Source organism: Bombus flavifrons, chromosome 1 (genome assembly GCF_040668555.2).
Source record: "Bombus flavifrons isolate JBK064 chromosome 1, iyBomFlav1_principal, whole genome shotgun sequence".
Lineage (NCBI taxonomy): Eukaryota > Metazoa > Arthropoda > Insecta > Hymenoptera > Apidae > Bombus > Bombus flavifrons.
The window spans coordinates 20,574,176-20,584,168 of record NC_138442.1 but is presented as its reverse complement, the minus strand read 5'-3'; the positions used below and the strand labels follow the sequence as shown (position 1 = coordinate 20,584,168).

The following is a 9,993-nucleotide window of genomic DNA, read 5'->3' as shown; positions in this document are numbered from 1 at the left end:
AAAAACAACGATATAAATATATTAAAAAAATTTAATAATATTCGTTATACACAATTCATTTTAATTCGTTCATTTATTTATATCGATTAATCTTGTTTGTAGTTTATTCTGCAGTCTGTAGCTTATTCGTATCCTCGAGCTTTAGCTTCCTTGAACATGGCGACTAAAGAGTCCAGGGTTTCCAATGCGGTAGGGGCGATTTGATCAGCCGGAAGCACGAAACCATGGCGACCAGTGTCACGTAATTCGTAGGTGAAGGTGACTGGTTTGTGGAATGTTCCCTTCACCCAATCCATTGAACTTCCGCTCGCGATATCTAGAAGTAGAAAATGATACGTAGCAATAAATGAAAGTAAAGATCGTTATCAATCTATCGGTCCAATCGAAAAAGTCTTATCGGATTAATTAACTTACTTGTATTAATTTTATATTTAATTACTACTTCACGTCCACGTCGAAGAAAATTATCTTTCATTTCATATCGATTCGTTTATCAGTCGCGTAATGTATTAGTTAGCTATCATTGTTTCGTCTATTGTATTTAAATGAGCGAAACGTGTACTTACAGATGGTTTCGGCGATGTTTCCAGTCTGGTATTTGGTTCCGTAGCGCTTAGCAAGAGCTTGGATCGTTTTCTTACCGATTTGCAGCTGAAAGAGCACGTTCGTTATTTTAGCTGATTCCTCCGCGTTTCGAAATTTCATCGAGATTCTGTTAATCGATCGAGAGTATCGATAGCGAAAAAAAAATGGCACCTCATTCACCGTTATTATCGGTAGAGTAAAGCGAAGTGCCAATTACTCTTTGAGTAACGAGATATGCGCGATAAAATCAGAGATTTCGATGAAATTTCTGCGCGATAAATGCAATTGCAAAATTGAATCGAAGAAAGATCGGAATATAACGTTTACGAAACGAAACCGCCGTGTGTTCTATAAATATATTATTTTTATTTTCTATGCAAGAAACGCGATATATGATAGATGTATAAAAACGGAGAAAGTAAGAAAAAGCTCTAAGATATAACCTCTAATGGAATAATACGTAAATTTATTAAGCCTCTACTTACAGAGTCATCGTAATTTTCCAAATGCTGTTTGGTGTGGCCATAGGGGAACATTAGAAGCTGAGAGTAGCTGTGGAAAGCAACGTAGGCAGAGAATTTGCTAGAGATCGACGTTAAATATTCCGATAGACTTTTCGTTTCAATATCGGAGAATGCAGAGCTTCCAGCGTAAGTTTCGGAGCATGGCTGGTTGCTAGCACCACCAGCTGAAGGATAAAGAGAGAATGTTTCTTATATGATTTTTATATATCTCAACGTTATCTAATTATTTAGCAAAGAACGCGAAAGCTTCGTTTAAGGTTTATTTATATATCAAGAACTTACACATCCATTTGTATCCCCAGTTCCTGTTAGGATCACTTCCGTAGCACAAGATACCGTATGGTTTGCGAGTCTTTCTCCACAAACGGTTCTGAAATACAAACATCGTCGAATTTATTACATTGAAAAATATTATTAATAACATTGAAATTTCATCTATTTCTCGTTTTGGAAAATTAATACTTCGAATTATTCTATGGTTATCGAACTTGTCATCGAACAACGTGAGTTGTTTGCCACGATTCCAGCGATATTTATTTTATCGTTAGAGATCCTATTTAATATAAAAATATCAAACAGGGAAAATTTATTGACAATGGGATAAATCTCGGTCTTCTAAATCAACAGTCGTGAGAATAGAACATTTTGAAAGAGGAAAGATACGCATTTAAAACTTTACTCTACGTTTTGACTAACATAACTTCGCGTTATATTATATTAAGAGGTGCTCGAGTTTCTCAAGTCACTTACGGTCGTGTGAGTGTATACGTATCCATCGGGGTTGACGACAGGGAAGATGTACCAGTCGTGAGATTCAGCGAGTGTCCTGACATCGGCATTCTTGTTGGTTAAAAGCTCGTTGAGCATGTACAGAATGGTAGCCGGTCCGATCCATTCTCTAGCGTGGATTCCAGCCTCCAACACGATTCCGTGTTTGGCCTTACCGAAGGACACTTTCACTCCTTTGATTTGACGACCCTCGTACGTTTTTCCGCCGACGATCACTTGCACCTTGCCGGGGTTTGCTTTGGCCAGATCGTCCAAATGAGCGTAGATTTCATCGAGAGTATGATAGCGGTTCAAGTCGAACGTAGCCAAAGGTTGAGCTGGTGGCATTTCACTGTCGATCAAAGTTTGAACGTCGCTGACGTAGACGTCGTAGGGGATGTTGAACATTTTCATGGTCTCCTGGAAGTCGGGGATTCTGTGTGGGGCAACCATAACGTCCGCAGAGCGCTGGACGGCGTTTGGCTCTTTCCAGAAAGAGAACTGTACATTTCAGAGTATTTTCATGTCAATTATATGAATAATTATTCTAAGAAAAATGAATAGTAATTTTGGGAATTAAATATGCAAATTGACTAAATCGATCGAATCACCGTGGTCCCTATTTTTATTATCGAATTTTAAAAAACGATAATAACGTAGAAAATTGAGAAAAATATTCGGGAAATTGATTGAGTTCATCGAATCGCTATAGTTCGCCTTTGGCTGGTTTTTCAAAGAATTTTTCGGGGCTAGACGTTTGATTTATTACGGTTTAATGATAAATTAACGGAAAGAAGTATATTTTAGTCGATTCTTTGAACGTATAATGATATTCATATCGAAGTAGATGTGCATACCGCGTCAGAAACTTCTTCCAAGTTGCGTATGACTTCCACCTGTTCTTCTGTCTGAGGTACGACACGGAACACCTTGTAGTTGTCGTACCTTACTTTCTCGGCTGTCGCCAAAGCGACTAAAGCGACGAAAATTAACTTCCACATGATACTCTTCCTAAGAAATGGACAAGATTGAACCTATTACTATCATACAGAATATAAACGACGTACAAAAGAAATTCCACGAAAACCTTAACGATCGAAAAAGCGTCGAGGAAAACTCAACGATGACGAAATTTTTCACGCTCGAATAAATACAGAGAAGAAATTTATATTCTTTTATATATTATATTTATATTATATTATATTCATAATATAATATAATTATATTTGTATTATATTTATAATATATATATATTATATTATTATAAGTTAAAATTAAATATTAACGATAAAAATGAAAAGAAAGTCGAATTTGAGTTAAAATAAAGAAAGTGAAGTTATAAAAGAGAACAGAAATATCAAAGAGAAGAGAAAACACGACGAATGATCTTACCCTGTATGGTCACCAGAGGAAATTGTGCCTCTGCTACTTCCATCCTTGTATTTAAACGTTCTACTTGCACACGACACCAATGATTATTTCTGCCTGATCGGTATTCGAAAATCATATCATCGATTAATTAAAGAGTTTATTGGATCACCTTATCGGATTTATTTCGAGTATGATTCTTTATCTAAACGATCTTACATAGACCATTCGAAGTCGTTTCACAATCAGTTGTACACTTTTAATTCCTGGATACTTGAAGCTTCTGGACTTGGTATCTCTATTGTTTTACATTTCCTTTTTAAAACAATAATAAATAGAATTTCAGAGTTTTAAATCTTAATAACTCGAATAAAATCGTTCAGCGAAATGGAAGGATGATAGTTTCGAATTAAAAATGAGTATGTTTCATCTCTATTTTTTTCTTCTAATCGGTTAAACGGATATAATTGTAAAATCCTATACTGTGATTCTGATATTAAATTTCAAAATTAAAATTGAAAATCGATAGAAACCTAATGAATATTTTCGAATGTAGATATGGTATAATTGAATAGGGACGGAAATGAGATCTTTTGTTCGAAAAGTAGAGAATCTATAGATAGAGAAATTATTATTATATATTATTATTATATCAAGAAATTATTATTGTATATACGTATCGTTATATACTACATGCAACAGTAAGAAATTGAAAAACCGAGTAACGAGTTCTCTCGTCTTCTTCCATCCGCAAGTTAATGAAATTATTAGGTAAATAAGTCTTAGGTTACGCTCGTAGCAAGTACATAGAGTGTCATTATCGTTTTGTCACAGCTGCATTCTATTTGCATCTTTCGAAGATCGTTTAACATTGTTTCGCGATGAGATCGTGCTAGAAATTGTTACGTCGTAACGCTTGCGAATGACTGGCTCGAACGATTGCATAGATTAAAGAAGCGCGTGTGAATTATAATGCCGTGTTTAAGTAATCGCATTATCGTAAGCGATCGTAAATTGTGTGGTTACCGTAAACCAGCGAATTGACGATTACGATCGTGAAAGATTGTAAAGGTATTTTAAGACTAATATCGAAAATGTAGATAAGAAAAACGTGCGAAGACAGTGTTTATAATCAATCAAAGTTTTATTGATGTATGATTTCTACGACCATCTTTTCCGCTCTGGAGGTAATACAAAATTATTTATTTCTTTTATTACCATTTAACAACTAACATTGTACAATCTATTTGATATATTTTATTTTTCTACGGTCCTTTACGTATGTGCGATTTGTAGCTAAAATTAAGTAACCTTGATGTTGCATTATTATTAAACAGCAGTTTGTTATTTTACAGAATGGAACGTTGTATAAAAAGGATCTGATTGAGTGATCATGGAATCGTAGGAATTCAACGCTACGTGCTATTATTCGAGGATATGCCATAGCCAAGTTTCGCAGCCTGTTGGAACATAACGACTAAAGAGTCTAAGGTTTCCTTTGCAGTGGGTATAATTTGACTTGCTGGCAGAATAAAGCCGTATCTTCCTGTGTCTCGAAGTTCGTAAGTGTATGTAACGGGAATGTTATAGGTGCCCCGCACCCAATCCATCGAACCTCCTGATGCAACGTCTGAAAGGAATACAAAATTTAAAAAGCCTAGAAATTTTCTCGTATTTTATTTTACTCTACTTTCACGCTATTTTACGCGTTTTTACGTTACTTTGCCTTCCATTAATTTTCCCACAAACGATATTTAATTATAATATTTCAATATTTTTATCTCGGTGTTCATTACGACGATACTCTGATATCTTAACTTCATTTGAATAATGTACTTACATATAACGTCGACGATATTGCCAACTTTGTATCGCGTTCCATATCTCTTCAACAAAGCATTTATGGAATAATTTCCTATTTGCAAGAGATCGTTGTAGTTGCTGATCCTCTTGTTAGTATGTCCGTAAGGAATGAGCAACAATTGACTGTAACTATGGAACGCTACGTAGGAGAATATTTTGTCGTGGATACTGTCGATATATCGTGACATGGTTCTTGTTTCTGTTTCAGAGAATGCTTTGTCACCAGGGTATATCTCGCTGCATGGATTTCGGCTGGTACCACCCTCTAAAATATTGGTAGAAACAACGTAACAGAAGCGTCATTTTTCAGCAGTAAGTGCGAGATACGAATAACTATAATGAAGAAATCTTTAGTATTTTTACACTGGGAATACTTTCTAGACTTGAAGAACAATGTCCGAAGAACAATGGGATATTATTTAAAACGAAACACAAAGGACACACTGATTTTTCGTTGATGTTAGAGAAATTGATAATTCTATTCGTTTCTATCGATCGATAATGAAAATATTAATAGTTATTGATTCATTAACGAGCCACTGAATCGATCTTTAGCGTTAAAGATATAAGAATGAAGAATCTTTTATTCCTCTGCTATCTAATAATCTATAATACAATAATATAGAAGGACAAATATTTATTTCTTTTGTAAAATATAGATAGTTCAATTCCTAGTGATTGTCTTTCAGCGAGTGTTTCGTTCTATTTGTACTACAAATAAATAATCTCGAATTAAGAATGTAAGTATTATTGGGTCGGCAACTAAGTGATTGCGGATTTTGTCATTAAGTGGTATCGGCAAAATCCGCTATCACTCAGTTGCCAACCCAATATTTCTAATATCTAAATTGATTTCTAATATGCGCAATTATTTTTATTATCTACGTTTATTTACAGTTTATCAGCATTCATAAATTAGAGATAATATTGTGAAGTAGGTATCAATTAACTAGACAGTGTAGCGATAATTTTATTTTATTTGTATTAGGTCGTTACCTGCCCAATGGAAATTCCAGTTTCTGTTCGGATCAGCTCCGTAACAACCCCTTCCGGAAGGTCTTCTAGTCTTCCGCCATAGACGATTCTAAATAGCCAAAAAACAATATACTTTGTAGGTATATTCTTTTATCGAGCGTAAGCCTATTTTAATAAAAAAAAAAAAAAACAATAGAAACAAAGAATTACAACTTTTCTTAATTCTATAGATAACGGGCCGATAGCAGAACGAAATAATTTAAAGAAGATGTTTGACGATCTTATCGTAAGAAGTATCGTTTAAATTGCGATTTGTGTCAGTCGCGTCAAGCGTTTGTGAATACCTACTTTATCTTCTTCGTTGATAAATAGTTTTAATTGCGAATGAAACGAATGTGTAAATGAAACCTAGATTTGGTGTAAAAAGGTACACTATCTGGATAGATTTACCTACACCAGTCTTCTTAAAATTATAGTTGACCATCGGGTATTCTTGATAAGAAAATGATAATATTTTAACTTTTAACAAAAAGCGATGCCACTTTTTAGATTTCTGTATATTTTACAATTGTTTGTTTTCTTTCCAATTTGAATCTCGTTGTGTTTCACTGTTATTTACTATAATTTCAGCGACGATGTTCATGCATTTATGGAAGGTTTATGGAAAAAGGATTGGAAAAATGGGCACGATCTGCGTAACATAGAAAAGTATTATACAAGATCTTCAAGATATACCTGGTGTTCCTTTTTAGCGAGTAAGAACAATTCTCTGACTAGACGTTATTCCTTTAATTGTATTCGCAACGATATTAATTCGCATGATTATCTACAAATTCTAGTGAAACATTGTTTGCGTTATAAGAAAACTATCAAAGCGTTCTTACCATAGTATGAGTGTACTCGTAGCCATCAGGATTGAATACAGGGAAAATATACCAATCGTACGACTCCGCCATATATCTAACACGAGAGTCATCGCTAAGGATCAATTCGTTCAGGATGTAGGTGACGACAGCGGGTGATATCCATTCTCTGGCGTGTATTCCGCCTTCGATAAATATACCAGGATTTCCTTCCTTATAGGAAATCTTTACGCCTCTGATACTCCTGCCTTCGTAGCTACTTCCACCGGTTATTGGTTTCACTATCTTAGGATACTGCGTTACGAGGGAATCTAGCCAGCTATAAATCTGAAAGGAAGTTGTTCGATCAATAATGCGTTGCCTTGTAAAAGGACAAACGATGAAATTAATTACTTTATTTAAATCATTTAATTATATAACAAAATTGAATCGTGTTTTTATATTTATCGATGTTTACTTTATATTCTTAATAACTGAAGATAAATTAATTCGATAATTTTATACTTAGCAAATTGCACGTAGTATTGCGGTATATTGCGATATAGTAGTACGATTAGTATGATGGAATGGTAAGACAGTGATAATTTAAGGCGAAAATATAGTACGGTGGAATAATAATAATATTGCAGGAAAACATGATAGTAAAATATAGTGAAATAGAGTGACAACAGTGTTGTATGATATTACGAAAACATTGTAGTAATATTGGTAGTACGTTATCGTTTACAATAGCACAATACCATGGTGATACCATTTTTTTATTTTAAAATTTTATTATAATTCTTATGGTAATTTCGAAATATTTTTACTTGTGAAATAAACAATGATAACTGAACTGACGGAAGAAAAAAGGAGAGAAAATTCAAATTGTAAGTTATGGATTGATATTCTAAAAATATTTCAATTCTATTTATCGAGTAAAATAATACAAAATAATGTCTTACAGAATCCAATCGGTGATAACCGAGCCAGTCGAAACCACCTCTTATATTGCCACGAGGATTCTCATCGTCGATATACCTTTGCACGTCGTCCATCATCAATTCTGGTTCAAGCTTCGACGTGTTCACTTTTTCCATGAATTCTTGGATCCTTGCCGGGGCGATCATCACTTCTGCGGTGTTGTTGATCCTCGGTGGATGCCACAAATGGTAACCATCATCGTCATACATGTTCCTTAATAACTCTAAACCCGTAGTATCTGACACAAAAACTTTGTACAGTCTATAACCATCGTATCGTTTCTTCTCATTGTCAGTGGCATAAACACTTCCAAGAAGAAAAAGAAGATGTAGAAGAATAGCTCGCGTCGTGGAATTTGACTTCATCTCGACAATTAGTAACAAGAGAACCTATCAAACTTTGGAAAATTTATCATAGGATCTTAAATACTGTCCCTGGTATTATCCATATGTCTCAGAAACATTCAACATTTGATCAATTCGACTCGATCTCGCGGCTCTCTGATATTCCAATTTTTCTAATCTCTCCAATATCTTCAATCATTTGTTATTCTTAAATTTTCAGTCACTCGCAATCCTTTATTATCGATTTTTACTTTGTTACACGACTATCCTTTTAACGCACAGCGAAACGATTTAAAACAGCTCTGTCAGTATTCTAATTTATAAATTTTTAATTTACAGAAATATAGCGAGGCTTCAGAATTTCCCAACGCGATCGATTCGCGGCCAATGTTCCACCGAGAAAGTTGCGCTTTCTCGCGGCGACTTTGAACCGGAGACTAATCGATATCGCTTTCTTTTCCGTCTGAAATGAACTTGACGGTTTCGAGACACAAGACAGGTGTGAGCGTCCCAAGTGAATCCTCCCGCGACTTTATATACAACGGGGAGCAACCGCGGCAGGTAAAAATATCCTGTACGTGAGATAAGTGTAAACAAAAAAGGAAAAAGATACGGGCGACGCATTTGCATGCAGGATGGACAATGAGAATTCTCGGGAGGTTGCAAACAAGCGGATGCCTGTCGATGGTCGAAGACCTCGAAGATACCGTTTCAAAATATAGATAAACTGAGGTTGTCGACATCTACTTAAAGAAAGTGCTCCGCACTCGAGACGAAATATCTTCAATTACTTCTGTCATTTCCCAAACCAGTTTGAATAATTTTTTATTCATATTAATCTGCATAATTCATATTAATTCAGTTCGGTTGAGATATGAGAATTAAACATTGAAATGTTATTTCCTGCGATTTATTATTCTGTTTTAAGGATATTATAGGGATATTATTCTTTTTTATACTATGATGTAAAATATTAATCAATATCTTACTTACAATCTAAATTTAAGTTTAAGTACACATGTAGTATATACAATGATATATCCAATAATATATATAATAAATAAGTACATGTGTAATATTATATTAATCAAAGAAAATGGGAGGAAAAAAAAGAAACAGAGGAAGAAAAGGAACTCAACATAATCTAACCGGTTTATTATTTTATTTTATAAACATATTATCGTACACACTCGTTAGATTATATCGTCCGATAAAATGTTGTTAATGAAATTATTTTACTTCTTATGTTTTATCCGTTTTATTTTTGTTATCTATGTTCCTCCTATTTTATTTTTCGTCAAAATGCGGCAGTTATCTATTCGTCGTTGTCACTTCCATGTATATGGATTTTTGTTCAGGTATCGTCGATGAGAATTGTCAATATTTGTTTTATGAACGCGCAATAATACGTAAGATAAATTTACATGTACTTTTTAAAGCTACAAATGCAACGACCCATAATCGAATATCTCCGGGATAGTGTGTACTTGACAAGTCGATGAAATCAGATAACGTAATTCGCATCCATTAATTGCCACTGTAATGAAAGAATACGAAAAAAATGAAATTGTTGCCGGACCTCGTATTGTTTTACATATTGTATGAGTATAAAATGGGACAATGAACACCACTTAGCATTGTCCTTCTATTCCTTGGCCAGATGGTGGCATTATCGAATAGATGCGATTAAGAGTCAACGTGGAAATAATACTAATTTAACACTTGGAAACTAGTTAAACC

General features: G+C 34.4%; 2 protein-coding genes and 1 long non-coding RNA gene across 5 annotated transcripts; 1 reads left to right on the top strand and 2 right to left on the bottom strand.

The window, feature by feature from the left end:
• Positions 1-40: 40 nt before the first annotated feature.
• Positions 41-2,913, bottom strand: LOC138183491 (zinc carboxypeptidase-like). Its single transcript, XM_069120482.1, has 6 exons — positions 2,735-2,913; positions 1,860-2,378; positions 1,392-1,479; positions 1,071-1,273; positions 567-651; positions 41-316 (listed from the first exon to the last, which is right to left on the bottom strand). Exons 1-6 carry the CDS (start codon positions 2,876-2,878, stop codon positions 123-125), a joined length of 1,233 nt encoding a protein of 410 aa, XP_068976583.1. The 5' UTR covers positions 2,879-2,913; the 3' UTR covers positions 41-122.
• A 1,447-nt stretch (positions 2,914-4,360) lies between these two features.
• On the top strand, positions 4,361-9,384 carry LOC138184848 (uncharacterized). Of its 3 annotated transcripts, none has more exons than XR_011174442.1 (8): positions 4,361-4,432; positions 4,601-4,748; positions 5,317-5,420; positions 6,097-6,223; positions 6,714-6,838; positions 6,923-7,815; positions 7,893-8,097; positions 8,593-9,384. It is a non-coding gene; the product is annotated as an uncharacterized LOC138184848 (long non-coding RNA). The 3 variants fall into 3 exon arrangements; XR_011174431.1 differs by having other exon boundaries at positions 8,205-9,384; XR_011174436.1 differs by having other exon boundaries at positions 7,893-8,346.
• On the bottom strand, positions 4,661-8,118 carry LOC138183953 (zinc carboxypeptidase-like). The gene is made up of 5 exons (XM_069121564.1): positions 7,891-8,118; positions 6,968-7,273; positions 6,105-6,192; positions 5,086-5,373; positions 4,661-4,875 (listed from the first exon to the last, which is right to left on the bottom strand). The coding sequence occupies exons 1-5, from the start codon at positions 8,116-8,118 to the stop codon at positions 4,661-4,663; spliced, it is 1,125 nt and encodes a 374-aa protein (XP_068977665.1).
• Positions 9,385-9,993: the final 609 nt, after the last annotated feature.